This window comes from Triticum urartu, chromosome 3A (assembly GCF_056163025.1).
Source record: "Triticum urartu cultivar PI428250 chromosome 3A, HENAU_Tu73, whole genome shotgun sequence".
NCBI classification, from domain to species: Eukaryota; Viridiplantae; Streptophyta; class Magnoliopsida; order Poales; family Poaceae; genus Triticum; species Triticum urartu.
The window spans coordinates 15,085,230-15,109,372 of NC_141875.1; the positions used below are offsets into that span (position 1 = coordinate 15,085,230).

Sequence of the window (24,143 nt, forward strand, 5' to 3'; positions counted from 1 at the left end):
AGTCAAGCGGTTGTGCAACCCAGACATTTTGAGTATGCGCTCACTGACAGAACTTTTTTCCTCCATCTTACAACTGTAGAACTTGTTGGAGACTTCATATCTCTCAACCCGGGCATGAGCTTGAAAAACCATTTTCAGCTCTTCAAACATCTCATATGCTCCGTGTTGCTCAAAACGCTTTTGGAGCCCCGGTTCTAAGCTATAAAGTATGCCGCACTGAACGAGGGAGTAATCATTAGCACGCTGCTGCCAAGCGTTCATAACGTCTTTGTTCTCTGGGATGGGTGCTTCACCTAGCGGTGCTTCTAGGACATATTGTTTCCTGGCAGCTATGAGGATGATCCTCAAGTTCCGGACCCAGTCCGTATAGTTGCTGCCATCATCTTTCAGCTTGGTTTTCTCTAGGAACGCGTTGAAGTTGAGGTTGACATTAGCGTGGGCCATTCGATCTACAAGACATATTGCAAAGTTTATTTAGACTAAGTTCATGATAATTAAGTTCATCTAATAAAATTATTTAATGAACTCCCACTCAGATTAGACATCCCTCTCGTCATCTAAGTGATACATGATCTGACTCAACTAGACCGTGTCCGATCATCACGTGAGACGGACTAGTCATCATCGGTGAACATCTCCATGTTGATTGTATCTTCCATACGACTGATGTTCAACCTTTCGGTCTCTTGTGTTCCGAGGCCTTGTCTGTACATGCTAGGCTCGTCAAGTCAACCTAAGTGTTTTGCCTGTGTAAATCTGGCTTACACCCGTTGTATGTGGACGTTAGAATCTATCACACCCGATCATCACGTGGTGCTTCGAGACAACGAACTTTCGCAACGGCGCACAGTTAGGGGGACACTTTCTTGAAATTATTGTGAGGGATCATCTTATTTACTACCGTCGTTCTAAGCAAATACGAAGCATAAACATGATAAACATCACATGCAATCAAATAGTGACATGATATGGCCATTATCATATTGCTCCTTTGATCTCCATCTTCAGGGCGCCATGATCATCTTCGTCACCGGCATGACACCATGATCTCCATCATCATGATCTCCATCATCGTGTCCTCAGGAAGTTGTCTCGTCATCTGTTACTTCTACTACTATGGATAATGGTTTAGCAATAAAGTAAAGTAATTGCATGACGTTTATGTTGACACGCAGGTCATAAATAAATTAAGAAAACTCCTATGGCTCCTGCTGGTTGTCATACTCATCGACATGCAAGTCGTGATTCCTATTACAAGAACATGATCAATCTCATACATCACATATATGATTCATCACATCTTTTGGCCATATCACATCACAAGGCACATGCTGCAAAAACAAGTTAGACGTCCTCTAATTTTTGTTGCATGTTTTTAGGTGGCTGCATTAGGGTTCTAGAAAGAACGTTTCTTACCTACGTCAAAACCACAACGTGACATGACAATTTCTATTTACCCTTCATAAGGACCCTTTTCATCGAATCCAATTCGACTAAAGTGGGAGAGACAGACACCCGCTAGCCACCTTATGCAACTAGTGCATGTCAGTCGGTGGAACCTGTCTCACGTAAGCGCACGTGTAAGGTCGGTCCGGGCCGCTTCATCCCACAATTCTGCCGAATCACGATAAGACTAGTAACGACAAGAAAAATTGACAATATTGACGCCCACAACTGCTTTGTGTTCTACTCGTGCATAGAAATTACGCATAGACCTAGCTCATGATGCCACTGTTGGGGAACGTTGCAGAAAATAAAAAATTTCCACACTTCACCAAGATCAATCTATGGAGTCATCTAGCAACGAGGGAGAGGAGTGCATCTACATACCCTTGTAGATCGCGAGCGGAAGCATTCAAGTGAATGGGATTGATGGAGTCGTACTCGCCGTGATCCAAATCACCGATGACCAAGTGCCGAACGGACAGCACCTCTGCGTTCAACACACGTACGGTTGGGGAAGACGTCTCCTCCTTCTTGATCCAGCAAGGGGGAGGGAGAGGTTGATGGAGATCCAGCAGCACGACGGCGTGGTGGTGGAAGTAGCGGGATCCCGGCAGGGCTTCGCCAAGCGCAAGCGGGGAGGAGAGGTGTTACGGAGGAAGAGGGAGGCGCCAAGAGCAAGTGTGCGGCTGCCCTCCCTGCCCCTCTTTATATAGGCCCCTAGGGGGGGGCGCCGGCCCTAGGAGATGCATCTCCAAGGGGGGGCGGCGGCCAAGGGGGGTGGCTTGCCCCCCAAGCCAAGTGGGGCGCCCCCACCCCTAGGGTTTCCCAACCCTAGGCGCAGGGGAGGCCCAAGGGGGGGCGCACCAGCCCACCAGGGTCTGGTTCCCCTCCCACTTCAGCCCACGGGGCTCTCCGGGATAGGTGGCCCCACCCGGTGGACCACCGGGACCCTTCCGGTGGTCCCGGTACAATACCGATTAGCCCCGAAACTTTCCCGATGGCCGAAACTTGACTTTCTATATATAAATCCTTACCTCCGGACCATTCCGGAACTCCTCGTGACGTCCGGGATCTCATCCGGGACTCCGAACAACTTTCGGGTTACCGCATACTATTATCTCTACAACCCTAGCATCACCGAACCTTAAGTGTGCAGACCCTATGGGTTCAGGAGACACGCAGACATGACCGAGACGACTCTCCGGTCAATAACCAACAGCGGGATCTAGATACCCATGTTGGCTCCCACATGCTCCTCGATGATCTCATCGGATGAACCACGATGTCGAGGATTCAATCAGTCCCGTATACAATTCCCTTTGTCAATCGGTACGTTACTTGCCGGAGATTCGATTGTCGGTATCCCAATACCTCGTTCAATCTCGTTACCGGCAAGTCACTTTACTCGTACCGTAATGCATGATCCCGTGACCAAACACTTGGTCACATTGAGCTCATTATGATGATGCATTACCGAGTGGGCCCAGAGATACCTCTCCGTCATACGGAGTGACAAATCCCAGTCTCGATCCGTGTCAACCCAACAGATATTTTCGGGGATGCCTGTAGTATACGTTTATAGGCACCCAGTTACGTTGTCACGTTTGGCACACCCAAAGCACTCCTACAGCATCCGGGGGTTACACGATCTCATGGTCTAAGGAAATGATACTTAACATTGGAAAAGCTTTAGCAAACGAACTAAACGATCTTGTGCTAGGCTTAGGATTGGGCCTTGTCCATCACATCATTCTCCTAATGATGTGATCCCGTTATCAATGATATCTAATGCCCATAGTCAGGAAACCATGACTATCTATTGATCAACGAGCTAGTCAACTAGAAGCTTACTAGGGACACGTTGTGTTCTATGTATTCACACATGTATTACGATTTCCGGATAACACAATTATAGCATGAACAATAGACAATTATCATGAACAAGGAAATATAATAATAATCATTTTATTATTGCATCTAGGGCATATTTCCAAGAAGACATGCCCATGAAGCTCCTATAACCATGCTGCAGCGGTGTGGCGTCATTGCTGCCATCTCCGTCATGAGTCGCTCACCAGGCCAACCGGAGGCAACGAGGCAGACCCGCCCTAACCCATATTGGGCCCGAAGGGCCCAGATTTGGGCCTGCAGGAATGGAGCTCCGCCGCCGCCGCCCAGCCACCAACAGTAGCGCCACCACCACCTTGGGCACCCGCACTGCACCAGGGAAGACCCGTCGGTGCGCCGGACCATCACCGCTAAGGAGCACCACCTGGGCCAGGGCTGCCCTGCGGCACCCAAAACCAGGAGGGGAAAGGCCAACGGTTCGCCGCCACCGGGGCCGCCCAGCTGTTGGGGAACGCAGTAATTTCAAAATTTTCCTACGCACACGCAAGATCATGGTGATGCATAGCAACGAGAGGGGAGAGTGTGATCTACGTACCCTTGTAGATCGACAACGGAAGCGTTGGTTGATGTAGTCGTACGTCTCCACGGCCCGACCGATCAAGCACTGAAACTACGGCACCTCCGAGTTCTAGCACACGTTCAGCTCGATGACGATCCCCGGACTCCAATCCAGCAAAGTGTCGGGGAAGAGTTCCGTCAGCACAACGGCGTGGTGACGATCTTGATGTACTACTGTCGCAGGGCTTCGCCTAAGCACCGTTACAATATTATCGAGGACTATGGTGGCAGGGGGCGTCGCACATGGCTAAGAATATGATCACGTGGATCAACTTGTGTGTCTATGGGGTGCCCCCTGCTCCCGTATATAAAGGAGTGGAGGAGGGGAGGGCCGGCCCTCTCTATGGCGCGCCTAGGGGAGGGGAGTAGGATTCCCCTTTCCTAGTCCAACTAGGAGTCCTTCCATGTAGTAGGAGTAGGAAACAAGGAAGGGGCGCAGCCCTCCCCTTAGTCCAATTCGGACTAGGCCTTGGGGGGTGCGCAGCCTGCCCTAGGCAGCCCCTCTCTCTTTCCCGTATGGCCCAATAAGGCCCAATACTTCTCCCGGCGAATTCCCGTAACTCTCCGGTACTCCGAAAAATACTCTAATCACTCGGAACCTTTCCGATGTCCGAATTTAGTCGTCCAATATATCGATTTTTACGTCTCGACCATTTCGAGACTCCTCGTCATGTCCCCGATCTCATCCGGGACTCCGAACTCCTTCGGTACATCAAAACTCATAAACTCATAATATAGCTATCATCGAAACCTTAAGCGTGCGGACCCTACGGGTTCGAGAACAATGTAGACATGACCGAGACACGTCTCCGGTCAATAACCAATAGCGGGACCTGGATGCCCATATTGGCTCCTACATATTCTACGAAGATCTTTATCTGTCAGACCGCATAACAACATACGTTGTTCCCTTTGTCATTGGTATGTTACTTGCCCATGATTCGATCGTCGGTATCTCAATACCTAGTTCAATCTCGTTACCGGCAAGTCTCTTTACTCGTTCCGTAATACATCATCTCACAACTAACTCATTAGTTGCAATGCTTGCAAGGATTATGTGATGTGCATTACCGAGAGGGCCCAGAGATACCTCTCCGACAATCGGAGTGACAAATCCTAATCTCGAAATACGCCAACCCAACATGTACCTTTGGAGACACCTGTAGAGCACCTTTATAATCACCCAGTTACGTTGTGACGTTTGGTAGCACACAAAGTGTTCCTCCGGTAAATGGGAGTTGCATAATCTCAGTCATAGGAACATGTATAAGTCATGAAGAAAGCAATAGCAACATACTAAACGATCGGGTGCTAAGCTAATGGAATGGGTCATGTCAATCAGATCATTCACCTAATGATGTGATCCCGTTAATCAAATAACAACTCTTTTCCATGGTTAGGAAACATAACCATCTTTGATTAACAAGCTAGTCAAGTAGAGGCATACTACTGACACTCTGTTTGTCTATGTATTCACACATGTATTATGTTTCCGGTTAATACAATTCTAGCATGAATAATAAACATTTATCATGATATAAGGAAATAAATAATAACTTTATTATTGCCTCTAGGGCATATTTCCTTCAGTCTCCCACTTGCACTAGAGTCAATAATCTAGATCACATCGCCATGTGATTTAACATCAATAGTTCACATCTTTATGTGATTGGTTCACATCTCCATGTGACTAACACCCAAAGGGTTTACTAGATTCAATAATCTAGTTCACATCGCTATGTGATTAAGACCCAAAAAGTGATCATGTTTTGCTTGTGAGAGAAGTTTAGTCAACGGGTCTGCCACATTTAGATCCGCATGTATTTTGCAAATTTCTATGTCAACAATGCTCTGCATGGAGCTACTCTAGCTAATTGCTCCCACTTTCAATATGTATCCATATTGAGACTTAGAGTCATCTGGATTAGTGTCAAAACTTGCATCGACGTAACTTTTTACGACGAACCTTTTTGTCACCTCCATAATTGAGAAATATTTCCATATTCCACTAAGGATAATTTTGACCGCTGTCCAGTGATCTACTCCTAGATCACTATCGTACTCCCTTGCCAAACTCAGTGGTAGGGCATACAATAGATCTGGTATACAGCATGGCATACTTTATAGAACCTATGACTGAGGCATAGGGAATGACTTTCATTCTCTTTCTATCTTCTGTCGTGGTCGGGCTTTGAGTCTTACTCAACTTCACACCTTGTAACACAGGCAAGAAACCTTTTCTTTGACTGTTCCATTTTGAACTACTTCAAAATCTTGTCAAGGTATGTACTCATTGAAAAAACTTATCAAGTGTCTTGATCTATCTCTATAGATCTTGATACTCAATATGTAAGCAGCTTCACCGAGGTCTTTCTTTGAAAAACTCCTTTCAAACATTCCTTTATGCTTTGCAGAATAATTCTACATTATCTCCGATCAACAATATGTCTTTCACATATAACTTATCAGAAATGTTGTAGTGCTCCCACTCACTTTCTTGTAAATACAGGCTTCACCGCAAGTCTGTATAAAACTATATGCTTTGATCAACTTATCAAAGCGTATATTCCAACTCCGAGATGTTTGCACCAGTCCATAGATGGATCGCTGGAGCTTGCACATTTTGTTATCACCTTTAAGATTGACAAAACCTTCTGGTTGTATCATATACAACTCTTCTTTAATAAATCCATTAAGGAATGCAATTTTGTTTATCCATTTGCCGGATTTCATAAAATGCGGCAATTGCTAACATGATTCGGACAGACTTAAGCATAGATACGAGTGAGAAACTCTCATCGTAGTCAACACCTTGAACTTGTCAAAAACCTTTTTGCGACAATTCTAGCTTTGTAGATAGTAACACTACTATCAGCGTCCGTCTTTCTCTTAAAGATCCATTTATTTTCTATGGCTTGCCGATCATCGGGCAAATCCATCAAAGTCCATACTTTGTTCTCATACATGGATCATATCTCAGATTTCATGGCCTCAAACCATTTCGCGGAATCTGGGCTCATCATCGCTTCCTCATAGTTCGCAAGTTCGTCATGGTCAAGTAACATGACCTCCAGAATAGGATTACCGTACCACTCTGGTGCAGATCTCACTCTGGTTTACCTACGAGATTCGATAGTAACTTGATCTGAAGTTACATGATCATCATCATTAGCTTCCTCACTAATTGGTGTAGTAGTCACAGGAACAGATTTCTGTGATGAACTACTTTCCAATAAGGGAGCAGGTACAGTTACCTCATCAAGTTCTCTACTTTCCTCCCACTCACTTCTTTCGAGAGAAACTCCTTCTCTAGAAAGGATCCATTTTTAGCAACGAATGTCTTGCCTTTGGATCTGTGATAGAAGGTGTACCCAACTGTCTCCTTTGGGTATCCTATGAAGACATATTTCTCCGATTTGAGTTTGAGCTTATCGAGATGAAACTTTTTCACATAAGCATCGCAACTCCAAACTTTAAGAAACGACAGCTTAGGTTTCTTGCCAAACCATAGTTCACACGGTGTCGTCTCAACGGATTTAGATGGTGCCCTATTTAACGTGAATGCAGCTGTTTCTAATGCATAACCCCAAAACGATAGTGGTAGATCGGTAAGAGACATCATAGATCGCACTATATCTAATAAAGTACGGTTATGACGTTCGGACACACCATTACACTATGGTGTTCCAGGTGGCGTGAGTAGTGAAACTATTTCACATTGTTTTAATTGAAGGCCAAACTCGTAACTCAAATATTTTACCTCTGCGATCATATCGTAGAAACTTTTATTTTCTTGTCACGATGATTTTCCACTTCACTCTGAAATTCTTTGAACTTTTCAAATGTTTCAGACTTATGTTTCACCAAGTAGATATACCCATATCTGCTCAAATCATCTGTGAAGATCAGAAAATAATGATACCTGCCACGAGCCTATTCATCGGACCACATACATCAGTATGTATGATTTCCAACAAATCTGTCGCTCGCTCCATTGTTCCGGAGAACGGAGTCTTAGTCATCTTTCCCCATGAGGTATGGTTCGTAAGCATCAACTGATTCATAATCAAGTGATTCCAAAATCCCATCAGCATGGAGTTTCTTCATGCGCTTTACACCAATATGACCTAAACGGCAGTGCCACAAATAAGTTGCACTATCATTATTAACTTTGCTTCTTTTGGCTTCAATATCATGAATATGTGTATTACTACGATCGAGATCCAATGAACCATTTTCATTGGGTGTGTAACCATATAAGGTTTTATTCATGTAAACAGAACAACAATTTATTCTCTTACTTAAATGAATAACCATATTGCAATAAACATGATCAAATCATATTTATGCTCAACGCAAACACCAAATAACACTTATTTAGGTTCAACACTAATCTCGAAAGTATAGGGAGTGTGCGATGATGATCATGTCAATCTTGGAACCACTTCCAACACACATCGTCACTTCACCCTTAACTAGTCTCTGTTTATTCTGCAACTCCCGTTTCGAGTTACTAATCTTAGCAACTGAACTAGTATCAAATACTGAGGGGTTACTATAAACACTAGTAAAGTACACATCAATAACATGTATATCAAATATACTTATGTTCACTTTGCCATCCTTCTTATCCGCCAATCACTTGGGGTAGTTCCGCTTCCAGTGACCAGTCCCTTTGCAGTAGAAGCACTTAGTCTCAGGCTTAGGATCAGACTTGGGCTTCTTCACTTGAGCAGCAACTTGCTTGCTGTTCTTTTTGAAGTTCCCCTTCTTCCCTCTGCGCTTTTCTTGAAACTAGTGGTCTTGTCTACCATCAAAACTTGATGTTTTTCTCGATTTCTACCTTCATCAATTTCCGCATTACGAAGAGCTTAGGAATCGTTTCCGTTATCCCTTGCATATCATAGTTCATCATGAAGTTCTACTAACTTGGTGATGGTGACTAGAGAATTCTGTCAATCACTATCTTATCTAGAAGATTAACTCCCACTTGATTCAAGCGATTGTAGTACTCAGACAATCTGGGCACATGCTCACTAGTTGAGCGATTCTCCTCCATCTTTTAGCTATAGAACTTGTTGGAGACTTCATATCTCTCAACTCGGGTATTTTCTTGAAATATTAACTTCAACTCCTGGAACATCTCATATGGTCCATGACGTTCAAAACGTCTTTGAAGTCCCGATTCTAAGCTGTTAAGCATGGTGCACTAAACTATCAAGTAGTCATCATATTGAGCTAGCCAAACGTTCATAACGTCTGCATCTGCTCCTGCAATAGGCCCGTCACCTAGCGGTGCATCAAGGACATAATTCTTCTGTGCAGCAATGAGGGTAAACCTCAGATCACGGATCCAATCCGTATCATTGCTACTAACATCTTTCAACACAATTTTCTCTAGGAACATATCAAAATAAACACAGGGAAACAACAACGTGAGCTATTGATCTACAACATGATTTGCAAAGTACTACCAGGACTAAGTTCATGATAAATTTAAGTTCAATTAATCATATTACTTAAGAACTCCCACTTAGATAGACATCCCTCTAATCCTCTAAGTGATTACGTGATCCAAATCAACTAAACCATGTCCGATCATCACGTGAGATGGAGTAGTTTCATTGCTGAACATCACTATGTTGATCATATCTACTATATGATTCACGCTCGACCTTTCGGTCTCCGTGTTCCGAGGCCATATCTGTATATGCTTGGCTCGTCAAGTATAACTTGAGTATTCCGCGTGTGCAACTGTTTTGCACCCGTTGTAGCCTATCACACCCGATCATCACGTGGTGTCTCAGCACGAAGAACTTTCGCAACGGTGCATACTCAGGGAGAACACTTCTTGATAATTAGTAAGAGATCATCTTATAATGCTACCGTCAATCAAAGCAAGATAAGATGCATAAAAGATAAACATCACATGCAATCAATATAAGTGATATGATATGGCCATCATCTTGTGCTTGTGATCTCCATCTCCGAAGCATCGTCATGATCACCATCGTCACCGGCGCAACACCTTGATCTCCATAGTAGCATCGTTGTCGTCTCGCCAATCTTATGCTTTCACGACTATCGCTACCGCTTAGTGATAAAGTAAAGCATTACACCGCGATTACATTGCATACCATAAAGCGACAACCATATGGCTCCTGCCAGTTGCCGATAACTCGGTTACAAAACATGATCATCTCATACAATAAAATTTAGCATCATGTCTTGACCATATCACATCACAACTTGCCCTGCAAAAACAAGTTAGACGTCCTCTACTTGGTTGTTGCAAGTTTTACGTGGCTGCTACGGGCTTAAGCAAAAACCAATCTTACCTACGCATCAAAACCACAACGATAGTTTGTCAAGTTGGTGCTGTTTTAACCTTCGCAAGGACCGGGCGTAGCCACACTCGGTTCAACTAAAGTTGGAGAAACTGTCACCCGCAAGCCACCTATGTGCAAAGCACGTCGGGAGAACCGGTCTCGCGTAAGCGTACGCGTAATGTCGGTCCGGGCCGCTTCGTCCAACAATACCGCCGAACCAAAGTATGACATGTTGGTAAGCAGTATGACTTATATCGCCCACAACTCACTTGTGTTCTACTCGTGCATATAACATCAACACATAAAACCTAGGCTCTGATACCACTATTGGGGAACGTAGTAATTTCAAAATTTTCCTACGCACACGCAAGATCATGGTGATGCATAGCAACGAGAGGGGAGAGTGTGATCTACGTACCCTTGTAGATCGACAACGGAAGCGTTTGGTTGATGTAGTCGTACGTCTCCACGGCCCGACCGATCAAGCACCGAAACTACGGCACCTCCGAGTTCTAGCACACGTTCAGCTCGATGACGATCCCCGTACTCCGATCCAGCAAAGTGTCGGGGAAGAGTTCCGTCAGCACGACGGTGTGGTGACGATCTTGATGTACTACTGTCGCAGGGCTTCGCCTAAGCACCGCTACAATATTATCGCGGACTATGGTGGCAGGGGGCGCCGCACACGGCTAAGAATATTATCACGTGGATCAACTTGTGTGTCTATGGGGTGCCCCCTGCCCCCGTATATAAAGGAGTGGAGGAGGGGAGGGCCGGCCCTCTCTATGGCGCGCCTAGGGGAGTCCTACTCCCACCGGGAGTAGGATTCCCCTTTCCTAGTCCAACTAGGAGTCCTTCCATGTAGTAGGAGTAGGAAACAAGGAAGGGGCGCACGGCCTGCCCTAGGCAGCCCCTCTCTCTTTCCCGTATGGCCCAATAAGGCCCAATACTTCTCCCGGCGAATTCCCGTAACTCTCCGGTACTCCGAAATATACTCGAATCACTCGGAACCTTTCCGATGTCCGAATATAGTCGTCCAATATATCGATTTTTACGTCTCGACCATTTCGAGACTCCTCGTCATGTCCCCGATCTCATCCGGGACTCCGAACTCCTTCGGTACATCAAAACTCATAAACTCATAATATAACTGTCATCGAAACCTTAAGCGTGCGGACCCTACGGGTGCGAGAACAATGTAGACATGACCGAGACACGTCTCCGGTCAATAACCAATAGCGGGACCTGGATGCCCATATTGGCTCCTACATATTCTACGAAGATCTTTATCGGTCAGACCGCATAACAACATACGTTGTTCCCTTTGTCATCGGTATGTTACTTGCCCAAGATTCGATCGTCGGTATCTCAATATCTAGTTCAATCTCGTTACCGGCAAGTCTCTTTACTCGTTCCGTAATACATCATCTCACAACTAACTCATTAGTTGCAATGCTTGCAAGGCTTATGTGATGTGCATTACCGAGAGGGCCCAGAGATACCTCTCCGACAATCGGAGTGACAAATCCTAATCTCGAAATACGCCAACCCAACATGTACCTTTGGAGACACCTGTAGAGCACCTTTATAATCACCCAGTTACGTTGTGACGTTTGGTAGCACACAAAGTGTTCCTCCGGTAAACGGGAGTTGCATAATCTCATAGTCATAGGAACATGTATAAGTCATGAAGAAAGCAATAGCAACATACTAAACGATCAGGTGCTAAGCTAATGGAATGGGTCATGTCAATCAGATCATTCACCTAATGATGTGATCCCGTTAATCAAATAACAACTCTTTTCCATGGTTAGGAAACATAACCATCTTTGATTAACGAGCTAGTCAAGTAGAGGCATACTAGTGACACTCTGTTTGTCTATGTATTCACACATGTATTATGTTTCCGGTTAATACAATTCTAGCATGAATAATAAACATTTATCATGATATAAGGAAATAAATAATAACTTTATTATTGCCTCTAGGGCATATTTCCTTCATCAGCCAAGGGCCGGCACAGCACACCGGCGATGGCGGGAGGAAGGAGGGAAGGGGAGGACTAGGGGGCAGGAGATGGGGGCCGCGCCCCGGCCACCTTGTGTACGACGCGGGTCGTGGGAGCGGGAAGGGGTAGTCTCTTGCCTTGTTTATTCCCTAACTTCACACCCGAATCAATGATGAAACATGCATGGACGCTAACTTTTTTTTAGAAAAGGAGGAGGACCCCCAGCCTCTGCATCTGGACGATGCATGCAGCCACTTTATTAATTGTTTACACAAGACCTTACAAAGTCATACAACAGTAAGACTAAAGCCACCGTCCAGGCAACATCTGTCGCTCCTCCTATCCAGTTGATGAAGGGATGCTGATAGTCTGGGCATAATACCAAACAGACCTCACAGCCAAACCTAACATCTAAGACCTGAGGTCCCAACTAGGACTCCTACCGGGTATGGGGCACTCCTCAACCAAGACGCCTGCCGGGTATGAGGCCGCCGCAGCCACCTGTCACCAATCCATCTTTAGTGCTGTACTCCTGCATCTACCTTGCCCGGTTTTGCCGTCGACGCCACCACGACGCCAGACAACGCCACCATCCTGCGCTCGTCCATCATCACATGCCCACCGGCGAGACCCTGCTGCTCCATGCCGCTGAGACCCGCCGTTGTCGATGTGCCAGATGCCACGCCACTCCTCTATCGCGAGCACCACTTGTTACCACTGGTCCCATCCCCTCCGCCTGCAATTCCTCTAACCGAGCACCCGAACGCCCCAGGCGGCGCCTCCAAGAAGGGTACGACACATGCAGTGCCGCCGCCACCCAATCTAAGGATTTTTGGTTTTCACCCGGGCATGGGGTCGGGGTGGAGGGCAGGGACCTCGACGACGCCTACAAGGAGGAGAAAGGCGACCCTGGTCGTCGCCACCGTCGGGATGAATGAGTCATCCAGAGTTTTCTCCGATCCACTGGCACCTCTACCAGCACCCGCGAACGCACTGAGGCTGACGACCGCGATCGTAAGCCACCAAGTGCAGCGGGAGACACGCTAGTAGAAAACAGGGCTTTCGTTCGGGCCAGATAAGCCCATTAGTCCCGGTTCAGTCACGAACCGGGACTAATGTGAGCATTGGTCCCGGTTCGTGCGGCTAAAGGCATTAGTCCCGGTTCAAATGAGCACTTTACTCACGGTTTGAGACACGAACCGGGACTAAAGGTGCGATGCCCTTTAGTCCCGTTTCGTATCTCAAACCGGGACTAAAGATTAGACCTTTAATCCCGGTTTGAGACACGAACCGGGACTAAAGGGTGCAATGCCCTTTAGTCCCTGTTCATGTCTCAAACCGGGACTAAAGGTCCCATTTTCAAACTCTACCCCCCGGATCGCCTTTTCAGTTTTTTGAAAAGCAAAAGAAAATGATAAAAACTTCAAAAATTAAACTCCTTCGAGATGTAGTTATGTTACTACATCTACTAGTTAGAAAAATTAGAAAACATAAATTTGGACATTTTTTGCAAAAAGTGTAAGGAAAATGTACAACGGCAATAACTTTTGCATACGATGTCAGAAAAAACGTATAATATATCAAAATGTGCAGCACGTATGATATGCTCAAATTTCATTTTTTTTGAATTTTCGTTAAATCTGGTCAAACTATGGTCAAACTACTTATTCAAGAAGTACTACGGTTATTAAATAATTATTCAAGAATATAAGTGTTACTAAATAATTATTTCAGTTTTTTTTTGAATTTTGGTCAAATCTAGTCAAACTATGGTCAAACTACTTATTCAAGAAGTATTAGTGTTACTAAATAATTATTCAAGAATATTAGTGTTACTAAATAATTATTTCTGTTTTTTTGAATTTTGGTCAAATTTGGTCAAACAATGGTCAAACTATGGTCAAACTACTTATTTAATAAATATTAGTGTTACTAAATAATTATTGTTTTTTAGAATAATAGTTTCAAACTCAAACAGTGAAACGTATGACTTCATGCTCAAGCTAAACTCCTGAGGGTTAATATGATTGACATCTTACTATTGTCAGAAAAACAACAAGTGCAGACTTGGAAACGAGAGAAAATAGAACCCGGAAGGTAAGCGTGCTCAGGCTGGAGTAGTGAGGATGGATGACCGGCCGGGAAGTTAGATGATTTGGAATGATGAGAGATGATTAGAGATTAGAGGTTAAATTGAGCAGTGATCAGGGGTGATTAGAGATTAAATTGTAAAAAAAATCAAAAATTTAAAAATCAGAAAAAATTCAATAAAAATTCAAAAAATTTCCTTTAGTGCCTGTTGGTGTTCCAGGACTAAAGGTGGTGCTCCAGGCAGCGGCCACGTGGAGGGCCTTTAGTCCCGGTTCGTATAAGATCCGGGACTAAAGGGGGACCTTTAGTAACGACTCTTTAGTACCGATTCAAGAACCGGGACAAATGGCCCTTTTTCTACTAGTGAGCGAGCCTGCAGCGTGGAGGAGATTCACCGCTGCCACCACAAGATGCCATACATCCACCCCCCCCACCACCCGCGTGCGCGCGCGAACGTAGCCGGCCGAGGGCGCCGTCGCCATGCCTAACGGGGCTGCTGCCCCAGGTCCAGGTTCCTCCACGATGGCCAGAGTGGCGAGATTCACCACGAGCGACGAGATACGGCACCACACGGCCGACGCCATCGCCCAAGCCTGCCGTCGCCTGATCCCGCCGCCGCCGGGAGCCCGCACGCTGCCGGGAGTCCCACACCCATGGATCTGGGCACCCGTGCACCGCCGCGAGCCCGCCGCCTGCGGGATCCGCCACACCGTCGGGAGGGCCGCACCCAGCGGAACAGGATGCCCGCGCCGTCGCGGATCCGGAAGAGGGAGGAGAGACCCTCCGCCGCCGCCGTCGCACGCACGGGCTTTGCCCGGCGTCGACCACCGGCAGCGGCGGAGAGGGAGAAGGGCGCTGCAGGATACTAGGCAGCGGCGGCGGCTGAGCCCTCACGAGCCGCCCGCGGGGGAGGCGACACAAGAGGGACGCAAGGGGGAGGATGTACCCCCTCTCCTCTCTTCAAGGACGCTATCTGATTATAATAACATGTAAGTAATATAGCAAATGCGCTGATCATCTTGTAGTTCAAATTTGATCACACACGTCCCAAACATCATGCATGCTCCTTATTCGTTGACAAAGACAGACATACGAGGACTAGAACAGAAACATTCTTCAAAAGGAGTAGGTCAAGAAACCGATTGACGCGTTCCAAGTACTACTGGGTAGTTCCGATAGGGATCGAGAACAATAGTAGAGCATAATAAATTACTAAATTGAATAGAAGCGCCATTCTAAAATGCAGGAGATTAACTTGATACTGATCCCAACGTATCCCGCAAACCGAAACTTCACATCCTTCCAGTGGACATTGAGACGACGCATCAATCCTCCTCGTCCTTGTGGTCATCACTTTCTCGTTCTCCTTCTCCTGCCTCTTCTGGATCGTTTTTAAGGTATGCCACGCATATCCTGATGTTGATAACAGTTCCTCCAGCAGGAGCGGGGGGTCACAACGCACAAGCATTCTTTAGGTACCCCATTGGGTCCGATTGTCCACGTTGACCACTGCTTATGTCCTACGACGAAGGAGAAAGACATGGCGATTCCAATATTGGGTCCCGGAGCTTCTCGCCCCATGCAGATGAGGGAGATGGCATGGCCGTAGGACTTCAGCGACTTCACGTTGAGCAGGAAGAAGAGGTTATCGTTGCTTTTGAGAACTCTGTAGCCGGGCTTGATTGGGATTTCGAACGGCTGGGACAATTCGAATACTATTGTTGGCAATTTGTGCTCTTTTAACTCGATAGTTTTTGTTGGCAACATGGGCGCATAGGTGGTGAGATGGTACAGGAGGACCCCGGTTGGTAAAACTCTGCTGCAACCAGATATCGGGCAGATGGAAGACCCGAGCGGGCACACCCTCTCGTGGTCAACCTTCCAGTAATAGGGGACCTTCCTGTCACATCTGGGGTGGTACTTGCAGGGAACCAATATGTTGTCGACGACCCGATCCATGACGTGGCAGCGCTGGGTGGCAGTTCGACCACTTTCCGGCAGCTTGTCGCGGCAAGGCGAGCAGATGGAATTCCCCTTGGAGCACTGAAATGTATCCAAATTTTTTAATTAATATGTTGATTTAGATTTAATGGTGAATCAGCGAAACGGACAACTAACAGCCGAAGTACTAGTGAACTTAAAAATACGTACCTGGAAAATTGGAGGACTCAGTGGTTTGGAGCAGATGCTGCAGTCAAACATCTCTATCCCCACGGTGACATTCCGCATCTTGCCGGAGGTGCAACTTTTTCCCTCGTTCTGATCATCATCTCCTTTCTTCTTGCTGGAGTCGCCTGACCCCTCCGTCGCCACCAAAGCGCCTTCCATCGGTACTCCACTTGGCAAAGAAGGCGATATCCTTCCCCAGTATATCTATGGTGGGTTCTTATTAGTGGCCAGGGATAGTAATTATGGAAGCTGAAGAGTCCGTTTGTTTCGACTTCCATTAGTCATAACTCAGTGCACGGTATCGAGGGGGAAGCTGTTTGGACAAAACAAGAATTTTAAGCGTTTGACAGCCCAGCGAATCATGCATGCAGTCACCGTACTCCTCCCGCGTTGTGTCCGTCTGTTTCGACTTCCATTAGTCATTCACGTGACCATGCATGCACGCTAGCCTCGTCCCGAGTAAGATCGTCGGTGCGCTGCAGCTAGACATAATTCCGGAAGCTGGCCGGAGAGGCCTTTTGGTTTTCCGTTTCCAATAAACTAAATCGCGGGACGAAAGGAACCGACGAAGAAGCTACTGTATTATTTATTGTCAAAAAATCACTCTGTAAAAAGATATAAGACGTCTTAGAGCGCGCTAGGATTTACTTCTGAATAACCAACTAAACAAGGTTTCAAACCGAGAGTAGCAGCATGTGCTTACTCGATTTAAAACCTTGTTACGCATCTTATGCATTTTAGACGTTTTAGAGGTAAGGATTTACTTGATTTGAAGTATGCGACTCTTATGCATTTTTTGAATAACCCACGAATAGTATGTGGTTCTTATTGATCACCTAATTTACTTTTTGTAAAGTAAACCTAGCGATGCTAAAATTGACAGTTTGCTATTTAGGGCTCCCCTAGTTGATACTCGATAGACATCCAACTGCATAGAGCATCTCCAACTTTTGCATCTTTGAGGCCAAAAAACATAACACCAACAAATGATGTAGATGTAAAAAAAAAATACATCTTCACCTTCAGGAGGTGTAAAATACAATTTGCATCTCCATCTTCTCAAGATGTAAAAACTTGTCCGCGCGCCAACCGCCCTTCATTTTGTTTCCCAACCGCCGCACGCGCCCCGCCGCCACCCAGCCCGGCCCACCGTGTGATGCCACCGCCGCGTCGCTGACAGATCCCGGCACTCCACCGCCCCGCCGCCACTTTCATCGCCTCCTCCGCCCTCCACTAAATCTACCTATTTGCCGCCCGTCCTCTTTCGGCCGCCACCGTCGCCAACCAATTTCGGCTAGCTCTGGCCCCTCCCCTACCCATTCCAGTCCGCCGCCAGCCATCCCCGCCGCCCGAATTCGGCCATCCGCCGCGCTGGAGCAGAGGAGGGTGCCGACACGGGTAGGATCAGATATGAAGCACATTTATCTGGAAAACGGGAGGCCTAAGGGGGGTGGAGCAGACGGGGCAGTCAAAGACCTCCATCGCCATGGTGACCTGCTTCTTGATGATGCCCTCTCCCTCTTGCAGAGCTTCTCCTTCCTTTCCATCCTTCTTGATGCTGTTACTCTTCACCTCAATGGGAGCTAGGGCCTCCAGTACTAGAGATGAAAGAACCCAGTTGTTAAAACATATACGTTCTTGCACAATTTGCAGGCGAGCAAAACCAACATCGAGGGCGCATCCATGGATGTGCAATGTAAAGGGGAGGGTCAGTATTTATTTGCTGAAATTAAGGTACGAATTTTCCAGACGAATTTGGGGATTCCTACCACAATCAGATGATGGATGTATCTGAACGGCAGAACGACGACATAGATGAAGCATCGTCGTAGTTACATACTTACATTCAGCACGCATTTAGTTATTTCTCTACATGCACTAAGGATTATTGGATTCACCATTTTCTTACTCCTTTCCTCTCTTTTAACTTAGGAGAAGCATGTTACAAGAGCCTCTAATGAGTACACAGATAAGGTGGCCTCAAATCAGGGAGGCAAATTCGTACAAGATGAATACTAGCCAATTAGCAAATGAACAACCCGAAATCAGAGGATGAATGCATCTGAAGCATCGTACAAGATTCTTTATGCATCATTAACTATTTCTAACGCATGGATAGGGTGGTCTCTCTCAGAGCAGAGCAAGGAGGCAAATTCGCAAACACATGGACTGCATGGTAAGCAAGTAGTGAATGAGCAGATCGAAATCGTGGACGGAAGCAATTTAACTACTGTACTAGTGAATGGTTGAATCAACAGGTCCAAAATCCGGCAATGAAGGGGCAAATGCAAGAAAAGCAATCGAACCCACGGACGATCGATCGAATCAAACGATGTCGCTCGCCGGGCGACAGAACCAACGAAGTAGAGAAATAAGATGCTGGAGCCTGGAGTCGACCGAGGAAGCGAAACGAGCGCCTGCACGGCTGGAGAGCAGGAGGAGGGAGAGGGGGAGGGGGGAGTGAGGCTCACCGAGATGCCAGCTGCAGAGGAAATAAGCGGCGGCCGGTGGAGGAGAAGACGAGCGGCAGCGGCGGCGAATTCTGTTATACGATTCTACAACTTTACCATCCAAACTAACTTCTATAATTCTACGATTTTAATTCATAGAATCTACGTTTCTACGATCCTGATAGTGAAAATTTTATGATTTGCGATTCTACCATCAGAGCTACAATCCGATTCAAAATCGCGATTCTGACAACCTTACTTGCGTGGCGGTCAAAGGAGAGGTGTGGAACGGCGGCGGAGGAGGAGAAGCGGCGTGGAGCCCGGTTGTACCGTTGGAGGTTGTTAGACCGCTGACTGCGCTCAGCCCACGATCTACGCATGATCCCCGTGCACGTACTACGTTCGGTTAGGCGCTGCCCTCCCATATGTAATCCCTCCTGTACTCTGTATGCAATCAAGGAAAGTACTCAATCTGTTTTCATGGCATCAGATAACTCTCCCACGATCCTCTCCTAAACTCCAGCGCCATGACCAAGCGCCATGACCAACCCCGGCGCCGGCAATTCCTCCCAACCGGCCGCCGGCAGCCACACTATTCCGGCGACCTCCTCCACTATTATCCTCACTATCCCCTCTCTCTCCTTCAGCGACACAATCACCGATGTGAACCCCTTCATCCCTATTGTTCTTGATCTCCATAGCAGGAACTACTACCACTGGCGTCACTTGTTCGAGATCCACCTTGGCCGCTGCTCGCTGCTTCACCACATCTCGGACGCCTCCCCTCCCGAGCCGCACAATCCTCGTTGGCTCAAAGATGATCTCGCCATAATTCAGTGGCTTTACACGCGCATCTCCACTGAGCTGTTCAACCTCGTCGTCAAGGACGGCGCCACCGCGCGTGACATCTGGACCGAGCTCCGGCGTCTCTTTCAAGACAACCGCGACGCCCGCATCTCGGCCCTCAACGTCGAGCTCCGCACCATCACCCAGGGCGATCGTCCTGTTGGTGTCTTCTGTCAACAGATCAAGGCGATTGGCGACGAACTCCGGGAACTCAGGGAAACCGTTGCCGATCGTTCTCTTCTTCACGCTCTCATGGGCGGGCTGGACGAGCGGTTCGCGCAGCAGGCGTCGCTGATTCCTCTGCTTCGCCCCCTGCCGTCTCTGTCCGAGGCGAGGTCGATGCTGCAGCTCGAGGAGCAAACCCAGGCGCGCAAGATCGGAGCTCCGCGTTTCTTCCACACCGCCGCCAATCCTGCTCCGTCACCACCAACATCATCCTTGGCGCCGCCCACCCCGCAGCCGCCTCCCGGATGGCGTCCAAGTCCAAATTACAAGGGCAAAAACCCGGTTTATCGACCGCCCAAGCAGCACTCGTCGACTTCCTCGTCGTCATCCGCGCCTCCACCGCTTGCACCTCCATTGGCGCCCACGCCACCAGCGCCCGTGGCGCCCCCGGGTTCTTGAACATGGCGCCCTACTGCTGATCCCTGGACGGGGCTCGTTCAGGCATGGCCGATGCCTTGGACCGCGCCTTCCCCCTACGGTGCTCCCCCTGCATACAGTGGAGCCTGGGCGCCCGGCATCCGTCCCTCCATCGGGGCTCCCGGCCTTCTTGGCTCCTGGCCGCCGCCGCATGCGTACACGGCCTATGCCCCTCTGTACCAATCTTCGGCGCCTCCATCAGCACCACGTCCGTACCTCTACGGCGCTCCTACAACAGGATGGGATCTTGCTGGTCCATTGGCGTCGCCGTCTGCATCTCCCCACCAGCTGGCGCCTGCTGCTACAACTTCAGCACCACCAACCTGGGATCAAGCTGCTCTCATCGCCGCCCTGAACTCACTTACCACCCAGGACACAGGTACGGAGTGGATTTTCGATTCCGGTGCATCTTCGCATATGTCTGCATCATCTAGTACGCTGTCATCCATCCATCCCTCCATTCTCTTTCCCTCTATCACCATTGGTGATGGCTCTACTGTACCAGTTTCATGTGTCGGCACCACCTCTCTTTCATCTTCTCGCTCACCACTTCTCCTTCGTGAGGTTCTGGTCGCTCCTGCTTTAATAAAAACCTGATTTCTGTCCGTCGTTTTACCATAGATAACCAAGTTTCTGTCGAGTTTGATCCCTTTGGGTTGTCTGTGAAGGATCTCCACAGCAAGGCGGTGATAGCTCGGTTCAATAGCTCTGGCGATCTCTACACCATCAACGGCGCATCCACTCCTTCACCTCAAGCCATGCATGCCTCCGTCACTCTATGGCATCGCCGTTTCGGTCATCCCAACGCCACCACCACTACAAAGCTTCTTCTAGAGTTCCAACTCCCGCATGATCGAGGCTCTCATGACGCATCTCTCTGTCACGCGTGTCAGTTGGGCAAACATGTTCGCTTGCCCTTTAGTACATCTACTACTACTAGCACTTTCCCTTTTGAGTTGTTGCATTGTGACTTATGGACCTCGCCTATCCCTAGTGTGTCTGGTTTTAAGTACTATCTTGTAATCGTGGATGATCATTCTCACTATATTTGGACCTTTCCCATTCGCTCTAAATGTGATGTTCACCCTCTCTTTGTAAATTTTCAGCGCTATGTTTATACACACTTCTCCCTTCCCATTCGCTTTTTGCAATGTGACAATGGTAAAGAATTTGATAACACTCGCAACAGAGAATTCTTCTTACAACATGGCATTCTCCTTCGCTGTTCTTGTCCATACACTTCATCTCAAAACGGAAAAGCGGAGCGATCCCTTCGTACCATTAACGACATCCTGCGCACTCTTCTCATCCAGGCCTCCATCCCGCCTAATTTTTGGGCTGAAGCGCTTCGTCACGCCACATATCTTCATAACATTCGCCCCACCAACACCAGCCCAAAGTTTTCCCCGTACGAATCCTTATTTCTAGCCCCACCCTCCTACAACAGCCTACGCATTTTTGGCTGCCTCTGTTTTCCAAACATTAGCTCCACAGCCGCCCACAAGCTCTCCCCTCGTTCCTTGCCCTGCGTATTCCTCGGTTACTCTGATTCGCACAAAGGATGTCGTTGTCTTGACATACAAACTGGTCGCGTTTATATTTCTCGCCATGTCACATTCGACGAAACCATCTTTCCCTTTGCGTCCCACACCCCGCCAGATTTTTCTGCTCCCATCACTACATTCTCCAACCCCAATTCGGCCTCCATGCATGGCCTGCATGGCCCTATTCACGTGGTCACATCACCGTCCCTACCACCCCCACTATCTCTATCGATCCCCGTGCCCCCTCCACTACTTCCGCGCCCAGCAGGCCATCCTCTCCGGGATCCACCCCGCCTCCCTCCAATGATTGTTTTCCCATGGCATCCACTAGCCAATCCACCCCCTCCTCCCCAGATTCTCCTGCCACCTCTCCCTCCACAGATTCACCCGGGCCCGCCACTACACCCATGCATGCAACTTTGTCCCCCACCCATGCAGCCTCTCCTGCGCACTCTGATTCCTCGTCACCACAGCATCCACACGTCCCGCCTTCTCCTCCTTCTTCTACGTCCCGGCCACACCATCCATTACCACTCGCTGCCGTCCCAGTACCTATTACCACTAATGATCACACCATGCGTACTCGCGCCAAATCAGGATTCTGCCAACCTACTAAACGCCTAAACCTCACCGCGTCACCCACTTCTCTCTCCCCCATACCACACTCTTACAAAGCCGCTCTTCTTGACCCACACTGGTTCCACGCAATGAAGGATGAGTACGCGCTTCTGCAGAACAACACATGGTCTCTTGTTCCACGCCCAGCCGGTGCTAATGTTGTTTCTGGTAAGTGGGTTTTTCGGCACAAATTCAACTTCGACGGGTCTCTTTCTCGCTACAAAGCTCGTTGGGTTTGCCGCGGTGACTCTCAGCAAGCCGGCATTTACTTCGACTAAACTTTCTCGCCTGTCGTTATGCCCAGCACAATTCGTGTGGTTCTTAGTCTTGCCATTTCCTCTTCTTGGCCCATTCACCAATTGGATGTGAAGAACGCTTTCTTGCACGACACTCTCAACGAAACCGTTTTCTGCCATCAGCCTCTCGGATTCACTAACCCATCCTTCCCTGACCATGTGTGCCACCTTCAAAAATCGCTCTATGGTCTTAAACAGGCGCCCCGGGCTTGGTTTCAGCGTTTTGCCACCTTTCTTCACAGCATCGGTTTTCAACCATCTCGTTCTGACTCTTCCCTCTTTATTCTCAAAACAGACACCCACATTGCATATCTCCTCTTATATGTAGATGACATCGTGCTCACCGCTTGTTCTGACTCTTTTCTTTCCACCATCATCCATTCCCTTGGTCACGAGTTCAGCATGACCGACCTTGGGCCTCTTCATCACTTTCTCGGCATTGCGGTCTCTCGTTCATCCTCCGGCCTTTTTCTTTCTCAGCGTCAATATGCAATCGATCTCCTCTCCAAGGCCGGCATGTCCGACTGCCATCCCTCTCGCACTCCAGCTGAAACGGGCTCTAAACTTTCTTGTGATGGCGAGCCCTTCTCTGATCCCACACTCTACCGCAGCCTCACCGGCGCCCTTCAGTACATGACTCTAACTCGTCCTGAGCTCACCTACGCAGTCCAACAAGCCTGTTTATACATGCATGACCCGCGTATTCCTCACTACAATCATGTTAAACGCATTTTGCGTTACCTCAAAGGAACTTTTGATCATGGTCTTTCCATCACACCTTCCTCTCCCACCACTCTCACAACGTATTCCGATGCCGACTGGGCTGGATGTCCGGATACTCGTCAATCCACTTATGGTTATTGTGTGTATCTGGGTGATAACTTGATTTCATGGTCTTCGAAGAGACAGCTCACTGTTTCCAGGTCATCCGCTGAAGCTGAATATCGCTCTGTCGCCCACGCCATCGCCGAAACCGTCTGGCTTCGTCAACTTCTCAGCGAGCTCCACCGGCCTCTCCATCAAGCTACCGTCGTTTATTGTGATAATATCTCCGCTGTGTACATGTCATGTAATCCTGTACAGCATCGATGTACTAAACACATAGAGATAGACATCCACTTTGTTAGGGAGAAGGTCGCTCTAGGAGATGTCCGTGTTCTGCATGTCCCCACCAGCGCGCAATTTGCCGACATCTTCACCAAGGGACTGCCAACTACTTCCTTCCTCGACATTCGAGC

The 24,143-nt window shown here is 47.8% G+C and overlaps 2 protein-coding genes and 1 pseudogene across 2 annotated transcripts; 1 reads left to right on the forward strand and 2 right to left on the reverse strand.

Moving 5' to 3' along the window:
- The window catches only part of LOC125546493 (E3 ubiquitin-protein ligase SINA-like 7), a 40,454-nt pseudogene extending 27,561 nt beyond the window's left edge, over positions 1-12,893 (reverse strand).
- A 2,839-nt stretch (positions 12,894-15,732) lies between these two features.
- On the reverse strand, positions 15,733-16,668 carry LOC147977835 (uncharacterized). Its single transcript, XM_087514557.1, has 3 exons — positions 16,492-16,668; positions 16,114-16,383; positions 15,733-16,074 (listed from the first exon to the last, which is right to left on the reverse strand). Exons 1-3 carry the CDS (start codon positions 16,666-16,668, stop codon positions 15,733-15,735), a joined length of 789 nt encoding a protein of 262 aa, XP_087370683.1.
- A 2,831-nt stretch (positions 16,669-19,499) lies between these two features.
- Positions 19,500-20,429, forward strand: LOC147977836 (uncharacterized). The gene has a single exon (XM_087514558.1). The coding sequence runs from the start codon at positions 19,500-19,502 to the stop codon at positions 20,427-20,429; it is 930 nt and encodes a 309-aa protein (XP_087370684.1).
- The last annotated feature ends 3,714 nt before the right edge of the window (positions 20,430-24,143 follow it).

Coding starts and splice junctions, on each gene's coding strand:
- LOC147977835 (XM_087514557.1), bottom strand. CDS start 16,668: ATGGAAGGCGCTTTGGTGGCGACGGAGGGGTCAGGCGACTCCAGCAAG. Junction 16,384..16,491: donor TGAGTCCTCCAATTTTCCAG/GTACGTATTTTT, acceptor GATACATTTCAG/TGCTCCAAGGGGAATTCCAT. Junction 16,075..16,113: donor TGTACCATCTCACCACCTAT/GCGCCCATGTTG, acceptor GAGTTAAAAGAG/CACAAATTGCCAACAATAGT.
- LOC147977836 (XM_087514558.1), top strand. CDS start 19,500: ATGACCAACCCCGGCGCCGGCAATTCCTCCCAACCGGCCGCCGGCAGC.